Source organism: Candida tropicalis (genome assembly GCF_000006335.3).
Source record: "Candida tropicalis MYA-3404 genomic scaffold supercont3.9, whole genome shotgun sequence".
In the NCBI taxonomy this organism is placed as follows: Eukaryota; Fungi; Ascomycota; class Pichiomycetes; order Serinales; family Debaryomycetaceae; genus Candida; species Candida tropicalis.
The window spans coordinates 129,928-157,020 of NW_003020061.1; the positions used below are offsets into that span (position 1 = coordinate 129,928).

At 32.0% G+C, this 27,093-nt stretch overlaps 11 protein-coding genes and 1 non-coding gene across 12 annotated transcripts; 10 read left to right on the forward strand and 2 right to left on the reverse strand. All coding sequences in view use genetic code 12, as the record gives it.

The window, feature by feature from the left end:
* Nucleotides 1-286: 286 nt before the first annotated feature.
* PRO2 (glutamate-5-semialdehyde dehydrogenase) lies at nucleotides 287-1,606 on the forward strand (the record flags this gene model as incomplete). The annotated part of the gene is made up of 1 exon (XM_002551283.1): nucleotides 287-1,606. One exon carries the CDS (start codon nucleotides 287-289, stop codon nucleotides 1,604-1,606), a length of 1,320 nt encoding a protein of 439 aa, XP_002551329.1.
* MET8 (bifunctional precorrin-2 dehydrogenase/sirohydrochlorin ferrochelatase) lies at nucleotides 1,599-2,441 on the reverse strand (the record flags this gene model as incomplete). The annotated part of the gene is made up of 1 exon (XM_002551284.1): nucleotides 1,599-2,441. One exon carries the CDS (start codon nucleotides 2,439-2,441, stop codon nucleotides 1,599-1,601), a length of 843 nt encoding a protein of 280 aa, XP_002551330.1.
* Nucleotides 2,442-4,658: 2,217 nt separating this feature from the next.
* Nucleotides 4,659-6,608, forward strand: CTRG_05629 (beta-mannosyltransferase; the record flags this gene model as incomplete). Its single annotated transcript, XM_002551285.1, has 1 exon — nucleotides 4,659-6,608. The coding sequence occupies one exon, from the start codon at nucleotides 4,659-4,661 to the stop codon at nucleotides 6,606-6,608; it is 1,950 nt and encodes a 649-aa protein (XP_002551331.1).
* A 1,980-nt stretch (nucleotides 6,609-8,588) lies between these two features.
* Nucleotides 8,589-10,538, forward strand: CTRG_05630 (beta-mannosyltransferase; the record flags this gene model as incomplete). Its single annotated transcript, XM_002551286.1, has 1 exon — nucleotides 8,589-10,538. The coding sequence occupies one exon, from the start codon at nucleotides 8,589-8,591 to the stop codon at nucleotides 10,536-10,538; it is 1,950 nt and encodes a 649-aa protein (XP_002551332.1).
* A 2,324-nt stretch (nucleotides 10,539-12,862) lies between these two features.
* CTRG_05631 (beta-mannosyltransferase) lies at nucleotides 12,863-14,815 on the forward strand (the record flags this gene model as incomplete). The annotated part of the gene is made up of 1 exon (XM_002551287.1): nucleotides 12,863-14,815. The coding sequence occupies one exon, from the start codon at nucleotides 12,863-12,865 to the stop codon at nucleotides 14,813-14,815; it is 1,953 nt and encodes a 650-aa protein (XP_002551333.1).
* A 135-nt stretch (nucleotides 14,816-14,950) lies between these two features.
* On the reverse strand, nucleotides 14,951-15,059 carry CTRG_06411. The gene has a single exon. It is a non-coding gene; the product is annotated as a tRNA-Tyr (tRNA).
* Nucleotides 15,060-15,605: 546 nt separating this feature from the next.
* On the forward strand, nucleotides 15,606-17,303 carry CTRG_05632 (signal recognition particle subunit; the record flags this gene model as incomplete). Its single annotated transcript, XM_002551288.1, has 1 exon — nucleotides 15,606-17,303. One exon carries the CDS (start codon nucleotides 15,606-15,608, stop codon nucleotides 17,301-17,303), a length of 1,698 nt encoding a protein of 565 aa, XP_002551334.1.
* A 237-nt stretch (nucleotides 17,304-17,540) lies between these two features.
* On the forward strand, nucleotides 17,541-18,557 carry HUT1 (Hut1p; the record flags this gene model as incomplete). The annotated part of the gene is made up of 1 exon (XM_002551289.1): nucleotides 17,541-18,557. One exon carries the CDS (start codon nucleotides 17,541-17,543, stop codon nucleotides 18,555-18,557), a length of 1,017 nt encoding a protein of 338 aa, XP_002551335.1.
* Nucleotides 18,558-18,815: 258 nt separating this feature from the next.
* Nucleotides 18,816-19,928, forward strand: CTRG_05634 (palmitoyltransferase; the record flags this gene model as incomplete). The annotated part of the gene is made up of 1 exon (XM_002551290.1): nucleotides 18,816-19,928. The coding sequence occupies one exon, from the start codon at nucleotides 18,816-18,818 to the stop codon at nucleotides 19,926-19,928; it is 1,113 nt and encodes a 370-aa protein (XP_002551336.1).
* A 220-nt stretch (nucleotides 19,929-20,148) lies between these two features.
* Nucleotides 20,149-21,996, forward strand: RPD31 (histone deacetylase; the record flags this gene model as incomplete). The annotated part of the gene is made up of 1 exon (XM_002551291.1): nucleotides 20,149-21,996. The coding sequence occupies one exon, from the start codon at nucleotides 20,149-20,151 to the stop codon at nucleotides 21,994-21,996; it is 1,848 nt and encodes a 615-aa protein (XP_002551337.1).
* A 706-nt stretch (nucleotides 21,997-22,702) lies between these two features.
* Nucleotides 22,703-23,998, forward strand: POS5 (NADH kinase; the record flags this gene model as incomplete). The annotated part of the gene is made up of 1 exon (XM_002551292.1): nucleotides 22,703-23,998. One exon carries the CDS (start codon nucleotides 22,703-22,705, stop codon nucleotides 23,996-23,998), a length of 1,296 nt encoding a protein of 431 aa, XP_002551338.1.
* Nucleotides 23,999-26,116: 2,118 nt separating this feature from the next.
* CTRG_05637 (tetratricopeptide repeat protein) lies at nucleotides 26,117-27,091 on the forward strand (the record flags this gene model as incomplete). The annotated part of the gene is made up of 1 exon (XM_002551293.1): nucleotides 26,117-27,091. A coding segment is annotated over one exon (975 nt), but the record flags the coding sequence as incomplete, so codon positions are not given.
* Between the last annotated feature and the right edge of the window lie 2 nt (nucleotides 27,092-27,093).

A 27,093-nucleotide genomic window follows, 5' to 3' on the forward strand; every position in this document is an offset into this window, starting at 1 on the left:
TCTCCCACTTTAATTTTCAGAAGGAAAGAGAAAATAAACAAAGAAAAAAAAAAAAAAAAGAAAATACAGTGCGTGTCTATTGCCTAGAAAGATGAAAAATGTAAGAGTGTCGCAAACCTGGAGAGACCCATTTTTTATGAAACAGATTTGCGACATTGTTCGTTACAACTAACCTGACTCATCATTTATAATCAGGTGTGAAAAAAAAAAAAAAATTAAAAAATTATAAAAAAGTAGCCACTTGACCCTTTGTTTTCACAACACTTTAAAACATAGTCAAGACACTATGTCCGCTGAATCAATAGCAAAAGCTGCAAACGCAGCATTTTCTTCCTTGAAAACATTAACCAACGAGCAAAGATCATCTGCTTTGCAAAAAATCCATGATGCTTTGTTGAAGAATAAAGACAAAGTTCTTGAATCAAATAAAATTGATATGGATAATGCCAAATCGAATAAGTTATCTTCATCATTAATCAAGAGATTGGATTTGTCCAACCCAGGTAAATATGATTCCATGTTACAAGGTATCTTAGATGTGGCTAATTTACCAGATCCAATGGGTAAGATCACCTTGGCAAAGAAATTGGATGATGGCTTGAATTTATACAGAGTCACCGCGCCAATTGGTGTTTTATTGATTATATTTGAAAGTAGACCAGAAGTTATTGCAAACATTACTGCATTGGCTATTAAATCAGGAAACTCGGCTATATTGAAGGGAGGTAAAGAGTCTTACCAAACTTTCAAAGTTATGAGTGACATTGTTAATGAAACCTTAAAGGATGAAACCGATGTTCCAGGTGATGCCATTCAATTGATACAAAGCAGAGAAGATGTAGCTGGTTTGTTAGACCAAGATAAATACATCGATTTGGTCATTCCAAGAGGTTCTAACGAATTGGTCCGTAATATCAAGTCCAACACAAAGATTCCTGTTTTGGGACATGCCGATGGTATCTGTTCCATTTATGTTGATCAAGAATTTGATATGAACAAAGCTAAAAGAATTATTGTCGATTCGAAGACCAACTACCCAGCTGGATGTAATGCCGTTGAACAATTGTTACTCAATTCCAAAATTCCAGAAAATGACATTAAAGAATTATTAAACATATTAATTGCTGCAAAAGTAACTGTTCATGTTACACCAGAGATCAAAAAATTATTAGAACCAAGTGAATTCGTCAAAGATGTTGAAGATGATTCATTTGACAAGGAATATCTTAGTTTCGATATTTCTGTCAAATTGGTTGACGATGTCGATGCTGCTATTAAACACATCAATGAACATTCTTCCAAACATACAGAAAGTATAATCACCGAGAACAAAGAAAATGCCGAAAAGTTCTTAAAGAGTATTGATTCTTCAGGTATTTACTGGAATGCGTCTACCAGATTTGCAGATGGTTTCAGATATGGTTTTGGTACCGAGGTTGGTATAAGTACAAATAAGATACATGCTAGAGGACCAGTTGGTTTAGAAGGGTTGATGAGTTACCAATATCAATTAAGAGGTGATGGACATATTGTAGGCGAATACGTTGGTGGTGGTGGTAACAAACTATTTATTCATGAGGATTTACCTACTGATAAAATCATCTAATTACAGCGTCTTTGAATTCTTCATAGTCCTTTGGAGGATAATCTGGAAAAAAGTTTATAATGTTGTCAATATATTGAAATCTGTTATCATGTGGAGGTGTAGAACTAGGAGGGATCAAATCTAACTCGCTCCATTCTTTCAAACTAAAGAAATCAGTTAAATTCTTGATCCATGTCATTCTCGTATCAATTGTCATTAAATCATCATCAATTAAAATCATTTCTCTTAATCTGCTTCTAATTAAACCCAAATTCTCAATAGCTTTATTTAAATCGACGTCCTCAAACTCTTTAGCAATATTCTCCTTGATCATTCTTGATAATCGAGGAGATTTTCCATTTGTACTGATCATAATCTGTAAATTGTCCTGGTTTATCATGGATCCAAAATAGAAATCGCAAAGGTTTGGCTTATCGGCAATATTAACTGGTAATCTCAAGTATTTACATTGATAATATATCTTGGTAGACAACTCATAATCATCAATACAACAGCATACAACAGCAAAAACCTCTTGAAACACTTGTTGATCGATAAATTTATAGTTATCCTCTGTTACCAAATCCAAATCATTCACTCTGGAATTTATATTTTCGTATAAAGTCAAGTCATTTGATTGGTAATCACGTTGAACTAAGTTGAATATCTTGCCTTGTTCATTCAATTGAAGTATCTTTGGGTGGAGTTTAGACGTGCCTGTAATCACAGTGATTTTTGCTTGAGCAGTAATCAAATGTTGTATACGGGATAAGGCAACATCACCAGATCCAATAACTAAACAATGTTTATCCTTGACTTGCCAAGCTAAGAGCAATGAACCTTTTGTTTCTGACATGATATATGCTAACAGAATCTCACGGTGTAATCACTGGATTGTTATTCAGATCTTTTATTGTTGAATCAGATTTGAGTATAATATTTTTTTTTTTTTGTCTAAGTCGCACGTAATCAAACGTGAACCCCTTTTCGAGACTTTGTGCACGACCGTTAATAGAATATCACTACTAGTGGCCCATAGGGATATGATTTGATAGTACGATCAAGCACCATGATATTTGAATGGACAGGTAATTACTGGACCTAAGAGCACACCAAAACAAAGAAATTTTTAAAAAAGAAAGAGACAGTTGATAAACTCTATGGAATAAGAAGCACCTAATTTCATTCCAAATGCATCTGCTAGCCATTGTCGTAGATTCAATGTGATACAGAAATCAAATATGGCCCTTTGAATGTACAACTACTTGGGTGTACATCAATACGGACTTGACATTGACAACGTAATTGAATTTATGCAATATCAAGAACGAGTAAAGAACAATGTAGCTGTAGTTAAGCACACACACCCCCCCCCATTTTTGGTTAGAGTCGAATCACACGATATTAAGGAGATCTAGAACAGTCTGAGAATCTTTGATCCTTGAACGGCTATCATAGTCGGAATCAAACTTTTATTTGTAAAAAAAATTACCGATACCCCTCAAGAAAGTTAGTGAGAATGTTCCCATTGTTGGTGTATACGAACTATTTCACACCTTCCTATCTTCATCGGAACTCTTTCCGAAAAGAGACATTTTGAACTATGATGGTGGTTTTGATACTCAGATGTCTCACATTGAGAAAACAAAAAAAGAAAAATCCCAGAATCAAAAATGGTAAAACCAACGCCAAGAGTCACCAAGTCGAGCAGAGCAGCACAATATGAAATTTCATGTTATTTTCTAACAAAATATACATTTATTTCTCATGGATGCACAGAAGACTGTTGATTTGTCTCGAGTTCAATTTAAATATCTTCTTCCAATTAAACACTCGGCTTAGTCCTGCCACTACACACCTTAAAATTCAGAGATAACAGATCCACGGAGATGAGCCTCAAGGGATGACTGTGCGGTTGTTTATTTCTTGAATCTGACCTGTTAGGTTGTTGATTAATACTCACTTCGTGAATTTGAAAGGGTTAGAAGAGTGAGCTACGAATATAGAAAATAACTTCTATTTTGTTGACAAACCAACATGCAAAATCTATTTCGTCATCTGTACATTTTATATACACAAAAGGGGCGTGCAAAATAGTTGCATCTTAATTGATGTAGGCATCCAAACAATAAAAATAGAATGAGTGCTTTCATAATTGTACATCTCCAAACAAAAGATTTAGCAATCGTTTGTTCAAATTTAGGACCTAATTATATTCAACCCATATATGGACTAGCCAACTTGAGTCGAAAATATTTCCATTCGCTGGTCATCCATTCCCATCGGGTTTAACTAACAATAAAGGGGAACGAAAAATTACCCAAAGAAAAGAAAAATTTCTCTTTTCATTTTTCATACATTAAGATTTTCTGCAGCAAACATTTAATTCGTCAAACGAACTACCTTTTTCACAACTTGGAAGCTAAACACGTGCATAACACCAAAATACGTTGTAACAGATTTAAATTTTAAAAAAAAAGCCATCAAATTCTGTAAACTAGATCATGAGGCTTATCTACCAACTTTACAATAGTGAATGCAATGTGACGAGATATTTCGATAGAATGTTTGCTACCAATCAGTATGAAAAAAAAAATGATGGACATTGCCAACTTGTAAACAAGTCTCTCATTCTACCAATAACAAGTAACCGCAGCTTCCTGCAAATGAAGTCCTATGAATCTCTTGAATCTCTTGTGCTAAACACAATACATTTGTGTAATATATGTGGCCTAGTTCGATATTGTCCTATTTCATGCACAATTGTATTTTTGTTTTAGTTTGCATCACAATTTCTTTTTTTTTCTTCTTTTTGTCCTTGTTCATGTAATTTTTGAAATAGTGGTATATACATAATTTTACATTATGAGGTATTTCAAAATTAGGAAAGTTAACTGGATTCCTGAAAGTACTTTCTCATCTTCTACATTAACGTACAAATCAGAATTTAATCAATTTTTGAATTAATTTATTATCCTTCTGGAATATTTGTTCTTTTTATCTGTTTTTTTTTGTTAAGAAAAAATCTATCTTCTTCTTAACTTTGGCCGATTGCAAATTCATTCTGTCTACTATGTTTTCCCAATTATTAAACTCATTACTTTACAATAGACTACCTGCAACCAAATCACCCATAAGAAAAGGGAAGACAGGCATTTTGTTAATATTTATAGTGGCGGTTTTAACTATTGCAACTACACTTGTATATTGTCGATCCGATCTTCTTGATGATTATTTGCCAACCACAGAAGAACATGAAAAATTAATAACTGAACAACAAACAAACTATCGTGATAAAAGAACTATCATTTTCCCAAATGATTTTCCAATGGCGGATAGTAAACTTGTTTCTTATTACCTTCAAGATTTAGAAAAAGCATTAGATCCAGAAGATTTGGTATTCAGAAATAGATTTGTTCATAGATTGCCAACTAATTTAAAATACACTCCAGATGAAATCGATTTATTTGGCGCTTGGTCAGACGAAGCTAATGAAAAGGAATGTTCAAAAATCAATAAAAAGATCAAAGTAGAAGGTAGTCAACCATTGGATAAATCATCTGATTTGAAGAAAATTTTAACCAGATTTATGTTGGAAAGAGGTGAGTATTACGATGAAGTTGAAAGGTTTTTCCCAGATTTGAAAACCCAATTAGAAGACGGAAGTTATAAAAAACATTGGGTTCAGTTGATTGGTAGTTCAGTTTGGTTGAAACAATACGGTGTCCATTTAATGATATCCAGGGTTTTCTACACTAAATCTGGTCAAAAAGTTCAACCAGTTATATCATTGTCTTATCTCCAAGTGTTTGATCGCGATTGGAATGAATTAGAAAATGTTGAATTGATTATTCCTCAAGATGATGGTTCCTACAAGCCAATTCTGTATCCACAATTTGCTCCTATGCCAGTTTATCACAATGAGAAGCAAACAAAGGGTAGATTTTATGGTGTTGAAGATCCTAGAATACAACTCATTACCAATCCACAAGGTTATGAGGAACCATTGATTGTTTACAATTCACATCATAGAAAAATCAAGGGTACTGAATTTGAACATGATGTTGAAGGTACTATTAAATTTGACAGTTATAGATCTATTTTCATGGCATGGTTATGGAGAACTCAAAAGGGTAAATCTAATATTGAGGAAGTTCCAATCAATGATGAGCAATTTAAAAATATGGAATATATTAAAGTCAAAGAAATTTTACGACCAAATGGTAAACGTAGTTCTAAGGAAAAAAACTGGTCTATGTTTTTCAACCATCAAGAGAAATTAGAATATGGTTACGATAATTATGTCTATTTTGTTTACCAATTCAAGAACTTGAAAATCTTAAAATGCCCAATCTATGATGATGCACCATGTACCTGGGAATACGAGCAAGATGACTACATGGGTGCTGGTCTTTTGCACGGTGGTAGTGAGTTAATCAATGTCTACGACGTACTTGAAAAATATGATTATCCTGAAGTCCAGAGCATAATTGACAAAATTCCAAATGGTCGTGAAATTTGGATTGGTCTTGCTAGAGCCGTTATGATTGATTGTGGTTGTGCTTCCAAGTTTTATAGACCAAATTTGGTTGTTTTAATGAAAGAAAACAACGAGTATAAGTTTGCTTTTGTGTCGTCCTTCTTTAGTTTGGGTATTGAAATCTTGCCTTGGGATGAAGGTAAAAGTTTATGTGAAGGTAAGAACTTGATTATTCCTAATGGTATCTCCAGTTGGACCATTGAAAAACAAGGTGACAAATTGACCGATTATATGGCATTTACTATTTCCAGAAAAGATTCAACCGTAGAAGTTGTTCACATGAGAGGACTATTGAATGCCTTGTTGATTGATAATCCACAACCTAAATTGTTGGTTGGCGAACAAAAAGGTTTTGCAACCAATGCTCATATTACATGTTCTTTAGAATATTCGGATAAATTCTGTAAAGTATATGCTGCTACCACCAAAGCATTTGAGAAATTAAACCAACCAGAAAAGCCAAAGGAAGAAAAGAAGCAGTAGTAGAGTTATTGATAAATATTGTGAGAATAGGGTATATAGATCTAAGAAATGTAACAATTCACAACAAGTATAAAAAGTTCTATGGAGTGTTGGTCCACGTGAACTGGTCAATAAATAGTGTTTGAAAAGACAACAAACTATTTGTCTGACACGGCCATAATAAGAGCAGCTTTATTGTATTCTCATAATTTCAAATACTGCAAGGTTGTTTGTCGCTAGTTCTGAATCCAGTTGATGATTCATCATTGATATCAGCGTGTCAACATGAGAATGTCTAGTTATTAGAAAGCAACGTTTACAAGTACCTGGTACTACTATTCTTGTTCTACCGCAAGGATGAAAAAAAAAAAATACGAGATCATAAATTTTTAAACCAGCAATCCAGCGTACTACTTGTTGCCTCGTTATTTGGGTAAAACTTCATTACTCTGTATATTTATTCATTTGCATAATCTCTTGTGGAATCTATAATCTAGTTAAATTCTAATAGAGTAAAAAAAGAGTATTCCTTGATCTAACTGTACTGAACAGGAGAAACTGTTCAACTGCGATTCTATCTCTTGATCTGCGCGATTTTATTCACAATCTAAATTGTTGTGAGTGGATCTTCAATGTATCATTTAATTGCATAATAGCTCAACTGCAGTGGTACAGGTGCTCAAAACATGGATTGCACAAACTTGACAATTGTTTTTTTTTTATGTATATTATTAATAGATTTGCTTTTAATGAATACAAATTATTTTTAGTGTTTTCATGGGCATTTCTGTATGCACTTTGATATTTCCGTCTGTTGGATTGTAGAGCTCAATTTTCTGAGTATAGCTTCACAATAATGGGTGGTAAAGACGATGTTGACAAATTAAAAATTCACTACCGGTTAAATCCGTTCAAACTGGAATATACAAATGTACTCTGTAGCTTCTCAGATTTGTATATCATGTAAGCAGTTACAATCCACAAGTTGTCTGGCGCATTTGGATTGCTACATTGCAAAAAATAAAAAATAATATTAATAAAAAAACGACAAACAATATATTTTACGGATTTCCACAGATGGATTTGTAATCACAATGGTTTGTCTAAGAACGAAGAAAATATATTCAGTAAAATTCGAGTTTATCGAATGGCTCGATAAAAATCTAAAAAAAGAAGAACAATTTTCTGAAGAATTTTAGTCAACAAGCGTGCATGAATACCATACGTATACGACGTTTTGAGAAATTTGACTGGAGTTAAAGAATTTCGTAGAACAAAATTGGTGTCTCTGTATTTCCTAGATTGAGCATTTTAGGCTAAATCGATCTAAAGTTCAATTAATTAAAATCAGTAAGAACAAGCAAGAAAATTGAAATTTTTGAAAAAACTAGTTTGTTGTACAAATAAAGAAATTGAATTTTGTAAGAAATAAAGATCCAACTTGTGTAATTGTCAGAAAAGGAGATATAACTCTTCACTAGTTAGAATAATAATTACCAGAATTCGTAATGCTATTATGTTTGCATGAGAATTGCGTGAATTAAAGATGTCCACATGCCAACTTCCTCTTTGCTTTAATTGAATTTTCATAAAATAATGGAAGTCTGCATATGGTCAACCCAAATGAGCTAAAATGTGCGTCTAAAAGTATGGTCGGTTTTGTGTCACAGAGATTTTGCAGTACAAATGGTAAAAGACTTGTAGTATTTGGATTGATGCACTATAGATCTAATACTAACGCCTTTAACCTCTCCCCTCTATACCAGTCTATATTCTACATTTCCTGTTCATAAACTTGTTTGATTATAGTTAGATTATTCCACTTGATTGTCTAATGCTAGCAAGGTAAAGAAAAAAAAAATAACTTCAAAATCCCCAAAGCAATTATTTTATTTTACCTTCTTTTCCTTTATTTTTTTTCATATTGAAAGGTGATCTTTTAATTATTTATTTACTTTTCATATTAAAAGACTACTTCATATATTGACAACAATCACTGCAATGTTTAGTCAATTTATGAATTCATTTTCTTATACAAAGTTGGGTAATACCAAATCTCCAATAAGAAAGAACAAGCTCGTGTTGTTTTTGTTGGTTGTTTTAGCAATAGTGACTCTTTCAACCACATTCGCTTATACCAAATTTGATTTTGAAACAACAAACTCATACCAAAATGAAGAAGAACATTCAAAGGTAATAGATAATCAGCAAACTAATCATCGTGATAAAAGAACTATTATCTTCCCAAATGATTTTCCAAAATCGGATGCTAAACTTGCTGAGTATTATGTTGAAGAATTGGAAGAAGCTTTAGATCCAGAAGACTTAATATTTAGAAATAGGTTCACCTACAAATTACCAAACGATTTGTCTTTTAGTCAACAAGAATTTGAATTATTTAGTGCTAATTCCGATTCTGCTTCTGAAGATAAATGTGATGAATTCCAAACAAAAATGCCTGTTGAAGCTAGTCCCGCTTATAACAAGAATGCAGATATGAGAAAAGTTTTAACCAGATTCATGATGGAAAATAGTCCGTATTACAACGAACTCAAACCATACTTTCCAAATTTGAAGAAAGAATTAGACGAAGATACAATTGATAAACATTGGTATCAATTAATTGGAAGTACCGTGTGGTTAAAACAATATGGTGTCCATATGATGGTTTCAAGAATTGTTTACACAGTCAAAGATCAAGGTACTGTTCAATTTTCTTTAACATATTTACAAGTGTTTGATAGAAACTGGAAAGAATTGGATAATGTTGAATTGATTGTTCCTCAAGAAGACGGTAGTTATAAACCAATTTTGTATCCACAATTTGCCCAAGTTCCAGTTTATCATAATCCAAACCAAATCTCCCGTAGATATTATGGAGTTGAAGATCCTAGAATTCAAGTTATTACCAGTCCAAGTGGTTATGAAGAGCCAATCATCCTTTACAATTCCCATCATAGAAAGATTGCATCTACTGACTTTGAAAACGATGGTGAAGGTACAGTCAAATTTAACAGCTACAGATCAATTTTTATGGGTTGGTTATGGAAAACACAAAAGGGTAAATCTAATTTAGAAGAAATGCCCATCAATGATGATCAAGTTAATAATATGGAATATATTAAAGTTAAAGAAATTTTAAGACCAAACAGAAAAAGAAAAGGAACTGAAAAAAATTGGGCAATGTTCTTCAACTATAAAGATAAATTAGAATATGGTTACGATCACTTTATTTATTTTGTTTATCAATTCAAGAACTTGAAAGTATTAAAATGTAAAATTTATGAAGATGAACCATGTTCATGGGAATTTCAACAAGATGACTACATGGGTGCTGGATCAATGCATGGTGGTAGTGAATTAATCAACATTAATCAAATTATCCTGGAAAGTAATTCTCCAAAGCTTGAAGCTTTACTCGATAGATTCCCTGAAGGACGTGAAATTTGGATTGGATTTGCTAGAGCTATGATGAAAGGTTGTGGTTGTGGTCCAAAAATGTATAGACCAAACTTGGTTGTGTTGATGAAAGATCAAGAGAATTATAAATTTGCTTATATTTCATCATTTGCTGGATTGGGAATTGAAATCTTACCATGGCATGAAGGTAAAGGTTTGTGTAGTGGTACAAATTTGATTATTCCTAATGGTATATCAGCATGGAGTATTGAAAAGGATGAAGAAGATGACAGCTTAACTGATTACTTAGCTTTCACCATTTCAAGAAGAGATGCAACTGTTGATGTCGTTTATGTGAAAGGCATATTGAACGGTTTATTATTTGACGATCCACATCCAAAATTGTTGAATACTAACCAGGAGGGTTTCCATACTAATACTCCAGTCACTTGTGCTTTGAATGGTTCTGACAAATTCTGTAAAATATATGGGGCAAATGTTAAAGCATTTGAAGAAGCCAATAAACCAAAAGAAGAAGAGAAAAAGGATTAGTGAAGATTCTTATTAAGTAAGATATAGGATAGAATCAATAATATATATTTAAAAATTTGATACCATTATAATGATAGTATGTTTTTTCTCGATTCTAGAATGTATGAATGCAATGCTACTTATTATTTACTGAACATCCAATATTTCCATAGTTCTCCTCCTTTGGAAAACATACAACAAAGGGGAGCTAGTCTATACCTAAAGTTTTACTCACAGGTTAACCATCGTATCATCTTCATAAGATAACAAAGAGGTAGTATAATTCTCTGTGGGTGTTACGAATAAAAAGTCTAGATCTCTCTCTCTCTCTCTCCATGCAACGGATCTCCGCTAAGCCCTTGAAAAATAGAAAGTTAAATTAGTGTAGGTTTTTAAATCTACAGGCTTGGTATTATTTCTAATAATAAATTCTGTGATTAAGGTTAACTTTAATCGTACATTACAGTTTAAAAGATAAAACCTTGATGGCAGTTGTGGAGATCCCAAAAATAGCCTGTAATTCAACGGTAAAGTTGCCAGTTATCTTGACTCTGTATTTAACATCCAAAACGAATAATTTTTAATGAATGATGTAGTTTATTAAGGAGGCTGTGTCACATTTCATTCTTATTCTTCAAGTTATAATTATCATGAAGGCGGTTCATTGTATTTGATATTATTATTTTTTTTTTTACCTTTTACAATAGTTCCCTTTTGAGAAAGAACAACACTATTGAATGTAATATTACAATGGTTCCCTATATTTTTTTAATTAACTCTTTCTGCACGTGGATGAAGAACACTGTAAATGATTATTCGCCGAATGGAATTTACCACACTTGGTGTATAAATACAGTTTCCTATATGATAGTGTCGAGCAATTAGTCCAAGTCAATATTCTGATCTTTTATAATTAACTATCAAGTTAGGTTTGTGGATAAAAAGAAGAAAACTATAAATATCCATTAGAGTTATGAACAGTACATTAAATACGAGCACTATATAGTGCCAAACATCTACAAAATGTAACCATCTCGAGTAAAAGAGAGGTGAAAAACATCCCGAGTATTATCGTTATTGTTGGCAAAGTTCATAAATACAAAAGAACTGAAGCACATATAAAGCATGGATAACACCAATTGCCACATAAACAAATTCACGCAAATTAGAGATGAATTGCTCATTGGTTTACGAATAAATGGCTCAGTATCTGGAGAACACACAAAGGGAGATGCGGTACAAGACATAGCACTTGGAATTGAAACTGCAGATTATGCAAATCAGGATGAAGAGAATTTGAAAATCTATATACTACAGGTTTCAACAACAACTAATAAATCATGTTAGGTAAAAAGTTGAAAACTAAAGGTGGAAACTTACTGTAACAGCAAGAGGAAACGTGCGTTATCAATTATATTCTAATTTTAGCTTCTATATCCATATAAGGAATGCTTTCCACTCGGCCTTTCTTGATTAAATTCTAGTTTATTGTCTTATTATTCATTAGACAAAAACCGTGTTTGTCTGTGATGTTCACTCCTTTTTTTTGGTTTTTTTTTTTTATTATTTGATGCTCCTGAGCCTTTGTGAGTATGAACGTTTCATGCAGTTTTGTGGCATTAAAACTAGTGTGGTTTAGACACGATCTTTTTTTGTGTCTTGAACAAGAGTACATATGCGCCCATAGTAAAAATTTATAGCTGTGTGTATTCTAATCACTAAAGATAGGTCATAGCATTCTTTATCTTTCTTAAAGCCGGATGACTATTCATTGGGTTGAACAATGCTGTTCATTGTACTGTATTGGTAGCTCACCATGATGAACATTGACAATAAGTGGTAACATGTAAGAGATATTGCTCTCATTGTCGATCGTTGCATATTGTCTTTGGCCAAGATAGATAATAACAAAATTTAACATAAACACAACATTCGTTTTTGCATTTTGCATTTTGCATTTCATCAAGCAAAAGTTTTAGTCCGAATCGCCGTGTCAGTCGTGCGTCACGAGATTTATTCCCTATTTTTTTTTTTAGTGCATATTCTATTGTCTGTATTATACGTTTGGTATTCCCAAGAATATAAAAAAGTAATGAAAATCGAAAGCTGAACTGTCTGAACAGTTTGAATGGAAACTAAATGAAAAAAATATAGGTTTCTGATTCCACTAAATGAGCGATATGCAACGTGTTCGTGTTTTTTTTATTTTATTGTATCTACTTTTTTGTAGATACATGTATCGATAACTCCGTTTGTTGATTTCATAGTAAAACACTATCAACAATTCTGTTTTCTTCTTTAAACCATTTCTTTTCAACCAAGACTTTTTCGTTTCTATTCACCAAATGAAGTCACTATTGAATGCAGTTTCGTATTCCAAATTGGGGGTTTCTAGAAAGCCTATTAAACAGAGGACAATGCTCTTGACTCTAGTGTTTATTATTGCTGTGTTTTCCATTGGAACAATACTAGTAACTTCTGGATACGACGTATTACCGGAATGGACGAATACTACTTCAACAACAGAGGAGTATGAGCAAAAGTTGCTGGAACAACAAACGAAATATTCTGATAAGAGGACTATTATTTTCCCCAATAACTTTGAATTAAATGATAGAAAATTGGTCAATTTTTATATCAAGGATTTGGAATTGGCTTTGGATCCACAAGATTTAATTTACAGAAACAGGTTTACCTATAAAATCCCAAATGGTATTCCTTACAAACCTTATGATGTTGAATTATTTGATTCAGGTACCGCTTCTTCAAATCTAGATCAATGTCTGGAATTATCATCAAACATCAAAGTAGAGGCTAGTCCTGCTTATAATAAGAACTCCAATTTGACTAAAATTCTTCAAAGATTCGTGGACGAAAATAGTTTATACTATCAAGAAGTTAAAGTCTTCTTCCCAGAACTTCCTACTCAGTTAAAGGAAGGAACCATATCTGACCATTGGTATCAACTAATAGGAAGTTCCGTCTGGTTGAAACAATATGGCATTCATTTAATGATTTCAAGAATTGTATATACCGATACGGATCAAGGCTATGGTGTTATTTCATTGAGCTATCTACAGGTATTTGATAGAGATTGGAACGAATTGGATCATGTTGAGTTAATGATTCGAAAAGAAGATGGTACATACAAACCAGTTCAATACCCTCAATTTGCACCAATTCCATTATACTATAATGCTAAAGTGAAAATAGGTCAGTTTTATGGAATTGAAGATCCAAGAATTCAAGTTATTATAAACAAGAATGGGGATGAAGAACCAATAATCATTTACAATTCTCCACATAGGAAAATCAAAGAAACTGAGGCTCAAAATGATGGAAAAAGTGTTGTCAAATATGGTAAGTACAGATCTATCTTCTTGGGATGGTTATGGAGAACTCAGAAGGGAAAAAACAACCTTGAGGAGTTGCCTGACAAAAAGATGCATTCTATGGAGTATATTAAAATTAAAGAAATGATTAGGCCAAATAATGAACGCAGGGGAACAGAGAAAAACTGGGGATTGTTTTTAGATTATGAAATGAGAAAAGAAAAAGGATTTGATACTCATTTATATTTTATTTATCAATTTAAAGATACTAAAATATTAAAATGTTCATTGTATGATGAAGATAATTGTGAATGGGAATATGAAGTGAATGACTATATGGGATCTGGATCTTTCCATGGTGGTACTGAATTAGTAAGTATCAACAGAATTTTAGATGAACATAAACTACCAGAATTGGACGATTTAAAATTGAGAATTCCTGAAGGACGTCAAATTTGGATTGGGTTTGCTAGAGCAGTATTAAAAGAATGTGGTTGTGGTACACATTTATATCGTCCAAACTTGATTGTATTCATGAAAGATAAGAGGGAATATAAATTCTCTTATGTATCTTCATTTAATGATTTTGGAATTGAAGTTTTAGAATGGTGGATTGGTCAAGGATTATGTACTGCGAAAAATTTAATCATTCCAAATGGTATTTCTTCATGGAATATTGAAAAGGAAAAAGATGGAAGTCTCATGGACTATATGACATTCACAATCACCAGGCGTGATGCAACTGTTGATCTTGTTCATCTTAAAGGTATTTTGCGGTCATTATTATTTGAGAATTCTAATCCTAAATTGTTAGCACATGAACAAAAGGGTTTCAGAACAAACACTAATCTTGACTGTGCTTTGAGGCGATCCGATGAGTATTGTAAAGTTTATGCCGCAGAAGTCGAAGCAAAAGAAACATTTGAAAATAAAAATAAAGAAGGTGAAAACAAAAAGGATGATTAAGAATTAGCAAGAAATTTTCTATATATTCTATAATGTACGATATAACAAGTAAAAAAATTAAAAGACTGAGTTAAACTTTTTTTTGTGCAACATGCAAGTTGCAAAATAAAGATTTTTAAATCAAAAAAAAGAAATTCTCCCGAGGGTGAGTCGAACACCCGACCATTAGATGGCAAGGTTGGTTGATTTGCAACCAATTGTGATCCATTACAGTCTAATGCTCTACCAACTGAGCTATCGAGAGGTGATTTGTTGATGGTGGAATTTTTGAATTCGCCTACTGTAGTATGACTAAAGTATGTAATCATTCATTTTAGGATATAATATTATTTAAATTCTGAACTAAATAAGTTAGCACGAGTAAAAGTGGCTTGTTTTAGTATCTAAGTTAAATATTCATTACAATGATTCAATTTCTCATGAGTTTTATCATATTTATTAAAAATTTGTAAACATTTTCAGCAAAAAGTTGGCAAAAAAAATTTTATTAGACAATAAAATCACATACTAAATACGTATACTAACAGAAATAAGAGTAACTATTAGACCATGTAACTTGATAGCTTTCTTATGTTATTGATATGAATGCCCCATTGCTCCAACTGTAGGTCAATTACGACTGGCCTAGTAGTCGTGCGATCAAAATCAAAATACCCTTGAGTTCTCAACTCAACGAACAGGCGAACGAAAAAAATAAATATAAAAAAAAAAGGCGAAGGAAAAATTTTCCTTACGAGGCACACATCCAGATAGTAAAAGGTCAATATTGATATAAATTTCATACCTAACAATGGATTCCCCATTATCTAACACATTAGGTGCTCGTATGAGTGCTTATTTAGTGACATCTAATGATTTTAAAAAACAAAGAAAGAGAGTTAACAGACAGTTGAAGAATTTACGTCATGAATTGGGATTGATTAATTCCAACACCAAGAAATATGAATTTCCAAAGCTCTCCCCTGAACAATACAACAGTAATAAGAAATCTGGATTGGTTTATTTGTTTTTAGCTGAAAGAGATATTTTGTACGGATTGGAAATTAAAAACTTGATGGAAATTGATGAGAAACTGAAGAAAAACTACAAGAATTTAATGATTACCAAATTTAAACGATCATTGAATCATGCTGTTGATTTATTGGACTTGACTAAAGATGAAACAAACAGTAATATTAGAATTGAATTATTTATATACACCGCTTTAATTGTTGGTCAATTATCAATCATCCAGAAAAAATGGTCAAAAGTTCTTAACTCGTTTTCAATTGCTAAATGTTGTTTGGATTATTTGTATGACCAAGATCAAACAATCAATGAAGGGGATGAAGAAAACCAAGAAGAGTCATTTAGTAAAACTTTATATGCTGAATTGAATGAAACTTTGGTTGACCCTTCATTGAAGTTAGCCATCAATCAGTTGGATTTACATTCAACCACGGACTTGAAGTCTATTTCACGTAAATATTGTCACGATGATGAAATTACATTCTTGAAGCCTGCATTGAGTTTAATTGATGAAAAATATACTACTGATATTTCTAGCTCAGTTGAAGTTTCTAAAGAAATCAACTGGAGAAATCACGAGGCTTTGATTTACAACGATGAGGTCAGTTTCAAAATTTCAAACTTGAATAACAACTTGCACTGGGATCAAACCAATGATATCAATAAATTCGACTCAATTATAACAGAATGGTTGGAAGTTTTGAATTTACATAAAGTTGACACCGAAAAGAACCAAGATGATGATGATTTAGAACAAGTTCAAAACAGAGCCATCTTGTTGACTTATATCAACTATAACTTGTTGTTTACAAAATTGAAAAGAGATGTGTTGTTGATTGGACAATTGGCCAGTATTGATGATAACAAAGATGCCATTAGATTATACAATGGTGTCATTGCCATTGTTCAAGAATTGAAAGATTTGCCGGGTGTTTATAATGACGACGATTTATACTATTCATTAAGCAATTTGGAAAAATACTTTACTTATAAGAAATACCAAATCATAGCGGAATCATATCAATTCAAGTCCTTGTTTGGTGAATCCTTGAAAATTTACCAATACATTGACGAAGAAATATCAATTGCTGAAGAATTTTACAAGACCAAGTTCCCATTTGATATAAGTAATAACGAACAAATTGGAATTTTCAGAGCCGATATTAAAAAGAAGATTTTACAAACCCAAATCAGTGCTCAATTTGAATCTTCAAAGGGTACTTCGAACTATACTTTGGAAAACATCAATAAATTTCCAAAAGATGATTTATCAATTATCAACTTTAAGAAAATTGAACCAATAATGTGTAAACCGGTGTTATTTGATATTGCATTCAATTATATTTCTTATGATTTGGATAAATCCAAAGAAAGAAAACCTGTTGCTCAACAGCCACAACAACCACAACAAGAAGCAACTGAATCATCAGATTCTCCTTCTAAGAAACGTGGATTATTTGGTTTCTTTGGTCGTAGTTAAATAGGTTGAGGGGCGGGAAGTGAAATGTGCCTTTTGTATTAATAAATTAAAAATATTGATTTGTAAAGTATTGTTATGATATTTACGTGTACTTCAACACGTCGCGGTACATCGTTGAATGAAGAAAAAAAAAATTTTTTTTTTTCAGCCAAAGTTGACGTATCTTTTAGTATTTTACTGTATATGTCTTGGTTTCTTTTTCCTTCGAAGTGATACCTAATTAACCAACCCAAGTCAATGAAACAACACCAAGGGAGTGTATTCACTTTAATAACATGTGTTCTTGGATTATATGGTACATTTTTAACGTGGTCTATTTTACAAGAACGTATTAATACCAAACCATATGGATCAACCAATGAATATTTTCAATCACCTTTAATCATTAATATTATCCAATCATTATTTGCATCTATAATTGGATTGATTTATAATTATATAACTCATAAATCTAATCCATTTAATATATTCTTTAAAAATGGGAAACAAAATTCCAATGTTTTGAAGTATATGATTTTAATCTCAATTACATCTAGTTTGGCTTCACCTATTGGATATAAATCATTAAATCATTTAGATTATTTAGCTTATTTGTTAGCCAAATCATGTAAATTGATTCCAGTTATGTTTATTCATTTTGTATTTTATCAAACCAAATTTCCGATTTATAAATATATCGTGGCACTTTTAGTTACATTTGGGGTTACAATTTTCACTATGGGACATGCTAGTAGTAAGACCAAAATCAATGATGGAAATACAAGTTTAGGAATGTTATTTTTAATTGGTTCAATGTTATTAGATGGATTAACTAATTCAAGTCAAGATCAATTATTTAAACTCAAATTAAATGACAAAATAACGGGTGGGAAATTAATGTGTAATTTGAATTTATTAATCTGTTTATGGACAACTTTATATACTTTAATTTTCCAATCAAATGAATTTAATAAAACTTTAACATTTGCTATTAATTATCCTGAATTATTACTTGATTTAATTGGATTTGCTATTTGTGGAGGAATAGGTCAAATATTTGTATTTATCATCTTGGAGAAGTTTGACTCAATTATATTGATTACTGCAACAGTAACAAGAAAAATGTTGAGTATGATCTTGAGTGTGATTTTATTTGGTCATTTCTTAACCAAAGAACAATGGCTTGGAGTTGGATTAGTCTTTGGTGGAATTGGCTATGAAGCATTAATTAAATTCCAACAAAAGAAACAAAAGAGTAAATCAAAAGTAGAATAGTATAGATAGATTTTTTTCAAAGTAGATAATAGATGTAATTATCAGTATTAATTAAGACCAGGGTCCAGCTAATGTGGACCAGACTGCATTGGCGAAAGGCGCGGTAGACTAAACAGACTTTTTACACGATTATCTTACAAAAACGACTAAATTGGGACAAAGTAACAACAGCAAAAAAAAAACCGATCACCAAAAAAAAAAAAAAAAAATCAGTAGTCTTTATAGACAACCACAAACATTCTGCATATTTAGCTATTGATGGCAATATTATATAAATATTCAATGATTTCAGATAACAGAGTTGTGACAACATTAGAATCATCATGCTGCTTTTTAGCAAGTTTGTTTCCTAAAGTATTTTGCACATCTGTCTTGACTTGGTCTTTATATGTTCTACTATTTGTTGTTCCTGATTTCATTCAATCATCATTCATATTAACTGTGTTGAACATTATTGGGATTCTTCTATATTCATTATGTATCTTTACATATTATAGAATTATACTAGTGGGTCCTGGTTCACCATTAGATTATGAAGAGTTGAAAATAAGCAATGTATCAAGAATTTCAGAGAATCCATATGATACGGATCCAGTTGAATTACCTCCTGATTTCTTGGTATTACATACAATGAAAGTAAATGGAACTCAAGGATTTAGATATTGTGCTAAATGTTCAGTTTGGAAACCTGATAGATGTCATCATTGTTCAAGTTCAGGGAAATGTATTTTAAAAATGGATCATTATTGTCCTTGGTTTTCTACATGTATTGGATTCTTCAATTATAAATTTTTCATACAATTTTTATGCTATGTTTCAATTTATTGTATTTTTTTATTCATTATATGTGGGTACATTATCTATAAATTCCTCACTGAAGGATTATTTGAAGATCAATTTATTTCATTGAATATTGTGTTTTTATTAGTATTATCATTTGCTTTCTCACTTGCTGTTAGCGTTTTCTCGTTATTTTCCATTTATTTATGTGGTAGCAATTTAACTACTATCGAGTTTCAAGAAAGAAAATGGAATGGAAGAGGATCAAATGATGATCAAACTAGATTTAATTATGAATTTGATGCTAATGGGAAACAAAAGAAATTAGCTAATATTTTTGATCTTGGATTTAAGGAGAACCTAAAACTGGTTTTAGGTCCTAATATTTGGACTTGGTTATTACCTATTGATATTAATCGTAAATCAATCTTGAGTGAATATAGAAATGGGATTAATTTTAAAGTTGATGAAGAAACATATGCTAAATATCTTCATAATGCAGAATTACAAAACCAGCTCAATCAACAATTGAGAAGCTATAAAGACAGAATTAGAAGAGAACGTGAAGCGACAAATGTTATAGATGTATAGGTTAGAAGTGTATATTGATAACAATAGTAAAAAAGGTTGTAAACTAATTGTATTCTCATTCCGCCCCGCCACACACGTAAGTAAATTCTTGATGGAAAGAAGAAGTAACGAAAAGAAAATAAAAAGAAGAAGAAGAAGAAAAAAAATGTTCAACGAAAAATTCCCATGTTTAATATTGACAACAAAATAAACAACCAACAACAATAACAACCAATTAGCCATGTATGTTGATCTACCATTTGATGAATTAAAAGTAGATCCAAATCAAAAGAAACGTATTGCATATTTTTATGATGCAGATATAGGGAATTATGCTTATGGTGCTGGGCATCCAATGAAACCACATCGTATAAGAATGGCACATTCATTAATTATGAATTATGGATTATATAAAAAAATGGAAATTTATCGTGCTAAACCAGCTACAAAACAAGAAATGTGTCAATTTCATACAGATGAATATATTGATTTTATAAGTCGAGTTAATCCTGATAATTTAGATTTATTTACTAAAGAACAAATTAAATTTAATGTTGGTGATGATTGTCCAGTATTTGATGGATTATTTGAATATTGTGGTATAAGTGGTGGTGGATCAATGGAAGGTGCAGCAAGATTAAATCGTGGGAAATGTGATATTGCTATCAATTATGCTGGTGGATTACATCATGCTAAAAAATCAGAAGCAAGTGGATTTTGTTATTTAAATGATATTGTTTTAGGTATAATTGAATTATTAAGATATCATCCAAGAGTTTTATATATTGATATTGATGTTCATCATGGGGATGGTGTTGAAGAAGCATTTTATACTACTGATAGAGTTATGACTTGTTCATTTCATAAATATGGGGAATTTTTCCCAGGTACCGGTGAATTAAGAGATATTGGAGTTGGCAAAGGGAAATATCACGCAGTTAATGTCCCATTAAGAGATGGTATTGATGATGCTACTTATAAATCTGTATTTGAACCTTTGATTACTAAAATTATTGAATGGTATCAGCCATCAGCTATTGTTTTACAATGTGGAGGTGATTCTTTAAGTGGGGATCGATTGGGATGTTTTAATTTATCTATGAATGGTCATGCAAATTGTGTTAATTTTGTCAAATCTTTTAATATTCCATTAATGGTTCTTGGTGGAGGTGGTTATACCATGAGAAATGTGGCACGTACCTGGGCATATGAGCTGGGATTATTGAATAATGTTAAATTACCCAATGAATTACCTTATAATGAATATTATGAATATTATGGTCCAGATTATAAATTAGATGTTCGACCTTCTAATATGTTTAATCAAAATTCCCCTGAATTTTTGGACAAGATTTTATTGAATATAATATCCAATTTGGAAAATACCAAACACGCTCCTTCAGTTCAAATGAATGAAGTTCCAAACGATCCTGAAGATTTGGGAGATGTCGAAGAAGATACAGCTGAAGCAATGGATACTAAAGGTGGATCCGAAATGAACCGTGATTCTCAAATACAACCAGATAATGAATTTTATGAAGATGATGATAAAGATAAAGGTGAAAAGGATATAAGTAATAACAAAGACGAAGATGCAATGGACATCGATAAACCAGAGGAAGCCAAGCCAGAAGAATCCAAGCCAGAGGAAGCCAAACCAGAGGAAGCCAAACCAGAGGAAGCCAAACCAGAAGAAGCCAAGTCAGAGGAAGCTAAACCAGAGGAATCCAAGCATGAGGAAACTAAACCAGTGGAAGCCAAGCATGAGGAATCTAAACCAGAGGAATCTAAACCAGAAGAATCTAAGCCAGAGGAACAACCAGCACCAGTCGAGGAACCAAAATCAATCGAAGAAGTTAAAACAGCTGATGAATCTAAGCCATCTGAAGAAACCAAGCCAGAGACCATTACTCTCGAGGAATCTAAATCTCAAGAGCCACGCGCAGAAGAAGAACCCAAACCTGAAGAGCCAAAAGAATCCAAACCAGAAGATGCTAAACCAATAGATGAAGATCATCCAATGGAAGATGCTAACAAACCAACTGAGGAGGAATTGAAAGAAATTGAAGAATTAAACAAAGAAGAGTAGACATTGATAATAATCTAATATAGTTTCTTTTCACTCCTTATTATTAAATATTACTTGTTTATTTATGTGTATTACTAGAATTTAAAGAAAAATGAAAGTTTTTGATTTATTTTTGCAATTATAAAGCCAGTGTATTTTTGCTTTTGCAATTTGTTCTTGTAAAGGGAAGTTTTTCTTTTATTTAAGTTGTGATACATGCACACATAGAGGAGAACGCTCTCGATTTTGTAGTTTTTTTTTGTTTGGCGTGTAATCAGAAGATAAAGTTCCTCCAATAAATTTAAGGTATATTATCTATTTATCTAAAGAGTATGATATAATTTTAATTTTTCAAACCCTTTATAACTTAGAATTTCTTAAACCAACAAAGCTTGTTTAAACTGTGGAGTATTACATAAAAAAAAGGTTTACAGGAAAAAAAAAGAAGAATTACCAAAAATTGACTCACACCACTCTTTACCCATTGAGTATGTGAGTGAGTGAGTGTGTACAAAAGTCATTTTTTTTTTCCTTTTCCCCTTCTTCTTCTCCTCCTCCTCTTCCTCTTGTTCAACTGAGTCAAAGAAAATCATTAGCATTCATTCCCCCCCCAAAATACTAATAAGGTCGTACCCGAGGTTAAACTTCATCGATCTTTTTTTTTTTTGCTGTTGTTCTTCATTAATCTATTCATTTTTTTTTATCCATCTATTTATTTATTTGTTTAATGTTTCCTGTTAGTCGGAATATATTGCGTAATTCCAACAGGATTCTACATTATAATCCCCATAATCAACAACTAATAAGGTCAATGACAACTTCAGAAACAAGTCAATTACTTTCAATTAAACAATGCTCAGAATTACCGAAAGCTAAATTACCAGAATATATTAAATCATCAACAAGTAGATTATATAATGTTATATGGAGGGGATCACCACCAGCAAATGTATATATTGCTAAAAAGCCATGGGAACCTTCAGTACATTCAGCAATGATTGAATTTATAAATCATTTACATAAAGAATATCCATCAATTAATATTATAGTTAATCAAGAAGTTGCCGATGAATTAATTGAAGAATATGAAGATCCTGAAGAAACTTCAAAATTTGACCCAACCATTAATCATGTTATTTATACCGGCAAAAATGAAGATATTGTTGATAAAACTGAATTAATGGTAACGTTAGGTGGTGATGGTACAATTTTACATGGAGTTAGTTTATTTCTGAATGTTATCGTACCTCCTGTTTTATCATTTGCTATGGGAACTTTGGGATTTTTATTACCATTTAATTTCAAGAATTTTAAACTAAGTTTTAAAGAAGTTTATGAAAGTAGAAGTAAAGCATTACATAGAAATAGATTGGAATGTCATGTGATTCGGAAGAATGGATATGATAGTGATGGAGAAGAATCAAAACTTCCTAGAAAGAAATTTAAACTGGAAGAAGGAAGTACTGTTAATGTTGATAATACTAAAACTAAAGAAATGGTTCATGCTATGAATGATGTTACAATTCATAGAGCAAGTTTACCTAATTTAACGTCATTGGATATTTATATTGATAATGAATTTTTCACCACCACATTTGCTGATGGAGTTATTTTGGCTACACCAACTGGATCAACAGCATATTCATTATCAGCGGGTGGTTCTATTACTCATCCCGCAGTTCCATGTATTTTATTAACCCCAATTTGTCCTAGATCGTTATCATTTAGACCTTTGATACTACCTAGTCTGTCGGATATTATGATTAAATTATCGGAAAATAATAGAAACAACATGATTGAATTAACTATAGATGGTATTGCTCAAGCTGATTTACATCCAGGTGATGAATTACATATTACATCAGAAGATATTATTCCAGGAACCGATATTTCAAAATCAGGCAGTAAAAATGGAATTTGGTGTGTTGCAACACATCAAAATCAATGGGCTAAAGATTTGAATAGTTTATTGGGATTCAATAGTCTGTTTAGAGATCAAAAGGGTAAGAAGTTACATTTATAGGAATAATCAAAGTAGAATACATAATCTAGAGATCCTTTTTTTTGGTTGTAAGATTTTTTTTTTTGTTTCATTCCTTTTATGCGTCATCAATTCTGGTTAATAGTTTTCGTAAATGACAACTTTGTGCTGTCAAACATATTGAAAAAAAAAAAAATGAGACTATCGTTGCAAACCATACTATTTTATGGCTCACATTTTTCTTTATACATTTACAACCAGTGATGATTAAATGTGAAAGATTAGTCAACAGCAATCATGATTGATCCAATCATGAATTTCAATTAAAAGTAAAGAAAAAAAAAAAAAAAAACCCTTATCTATGCAAATTATTCCTGCAGGATTCACGAAACCCTCCATGTTTAGATTAATCCGTTATTGCTATGGTTTGTTGTTTAATGCAGGAGTTATTATTTTCAATGATCCGAATCAGAGATAGGATGATTTAGTTGAATACTTGATTATCAACTATTAAGTTAACGAATAATATAGTCAATCAATGTCAATGTGTTTCTAAACTCTTTGTTTTAATTTGTTTTATTTTGGTTGGAGGAATAAATATATGGGTAAGCCACACGGTGGTTAGTTTGCACCAGAAAAATTAAAACAAGGAACAAAAATAGAACAAATGCTTTTGCCCCGATAAAGACGTGAAAGCAAAAGCAAAGGAAAAATAAAACGCAACCCCAAAGAAAGAAAAAAAAAAAAAAAAGAAAAAAAAAAGGAGTCACGTTCTGCATTTTATTTAATTTTCCATTTCAAGAACAAGTTCGGGAAATAAGACAATTTTTTTTTTAATCATTCACACGCAACAATCTAGATTCATCAAAAAAAAAAAAAAAAAAAATCCAGCAGGATCAACACCCCGTGCTGAGAGAAGAATCAGAAAAAAAAAAAAATAAAAAGACTCAACGTATGCAATTACTCGTCAATTAATATTTAATGTCTGTTATTGTCGTTGTTTAATTTTTTATTTTTTTTTATTTAAATGGAAAATTATTGTGAGATGTATGTCATATGTATGATTTGGATGTCATTACATTAGAGTTGGCTTGCCTCCCAGAATACTGAATATGAATTGTTTTAATTCTTAAACTTCAGACAAACAAGTGAAATTTCTACCCGGGTGTAATTTAGTTTACGGGTGGCACAATTTGGGGAACATAAATCTATTACACCCCATCATGAACAAGAAAAGAAATTTTTTTTTTTTTTTTTTTTGGTATTTGTATTGTTTGTGAGAGTGGGTGATAAATATTTTGTCCCCCTTTACGTTTAAAAGGAAATAAACGAGGTAGTGCATAATGGCTAATTTGTATCCCATTCATGTACACCCTGTTTTTTTTGCAAATTGAGTTCTTTCTGGCTGTTGCAGATTATTTTGTACTGTCATATCATACAAATAGAAACAAGAATTTAAAATAACAGCGAGAAAACAAAGACAAAGACAAAGACAACCACAAACAACTTTGAAGAACAACGAGAAAATTAAATACTAACAAAAAACAAAAAAACCAAAAAAAATTTAACAACGATAATTAAATTCCCTTTTTTTTTTGTTTTCTCTTTCTTTCTTTCTTTCTTTTTTTTTTTTGAATTAAAATCTATCTATCCAATTTTACAATCCATTCCCATAGGAATAATTTCACAATCATCATCTCACTTAGTCACATATCTATCCACTAACAAAAAGAACATTTATCCTTTCTTTGTTTTCCCATATTGACAAGTGTGTGTTTTTATTTTTTATTTTTTTTTTTTTGGTTGTTTTTGTTTTAATTGATTATTGAAAGAGAAAAAAAGAGAGTGTGTGTTTGAGAGGCCCTTACCCAACCCACATAATTTTTGTAACCTCCGATTCAATCTTGAAATTACAGAAAAGAAAGAAAGAAAAAAAAACCTGTGCGAACGAAAAAAAAGTAAACCTGTCAACGACTCCTCCAGCGAAAAAAAAATCTCATACTCCTTTGTTTTTCTTTTTTTTTTCCCTCCCAACGACAACAACAATTACGAAGTTTTAAAGGAAAAGAAAAATCTATTCCCACTTGGTGATACAACAACAGATTTGATTTATACATATATATATAAAGGTGTTGTTATTATTAAGAACTAGTAATTATTATGTACAGTACAGCTCACCCAATTGCAGTGGGCAATAAACAACAACCACCTCCATTAAATGGTGGTTTACATGCCACTGGTGTTCCACAGAATTCTCATGAAGCAGCAGCTCTTGCCGCTCAACAACAACACCAACAAGCTCAAGCACATGCTCAAGCACAAGCACAGGCACAGGCACAGGCCCAGGCACAAGCTCAAGCACAAGCTCAACATCAAAGTGGACCCGGAATAATCGTTGCAGCCGCTGCAGCAGCAGCCAACCAGCAACAACAACAACAGCAGCAACAACAACAACAAGCTCAACAACAGCAAAATCAACAGGCCCAGCAGCAACAACAAGCTCAACAACAACAGGGTCAATTACCAGGCTCTGCTATTCTTAGTGACACTACCGCTTCTACCTGGTTGGCTATTGGTTCTTTAGCTGAAAGTTTAGGTGATATTGAAAGAGCCTTATCTTCATACGATGCTGCATTAAGACATGCACCAAATAATCCAGAAGCTTTGATCAAATTAGCCAACACCTACCGTTCAAAAGATCAATTTCTTAAAGCCGCAGAATTGTATGAACAAGCACTTAATTTCCATCCAGAAAATGGTGAAACTTGGGGTTTATTAGGTCACTGTTATTTGATGTTGGATGATTTGCAACGTGCTTACGCTGCTTATCAACGTGCATTATTCTATTTAGAGAATCCAAATATTCCAAAGTTATGGCACGGTATTGGTATTTTGTATGATAGATATGGGTCATTGGAATACGCCGAAGAAGCATTTGTAAGAGTATTGGACTTGGATCCTAACTTTGATAAGGCCAATGAAATCTACTTTCGTTTGGGAATCATTTATAAACATCAAGGAAAACTACAACCAGCATTGGAATGCTTCCAATACATTTTGAATAATCCTCCACACCCATTAACTCAACCTGATGTCTGGTTTCAAATTGGTTCAGTTTGGAACAACAAAAGGATGGA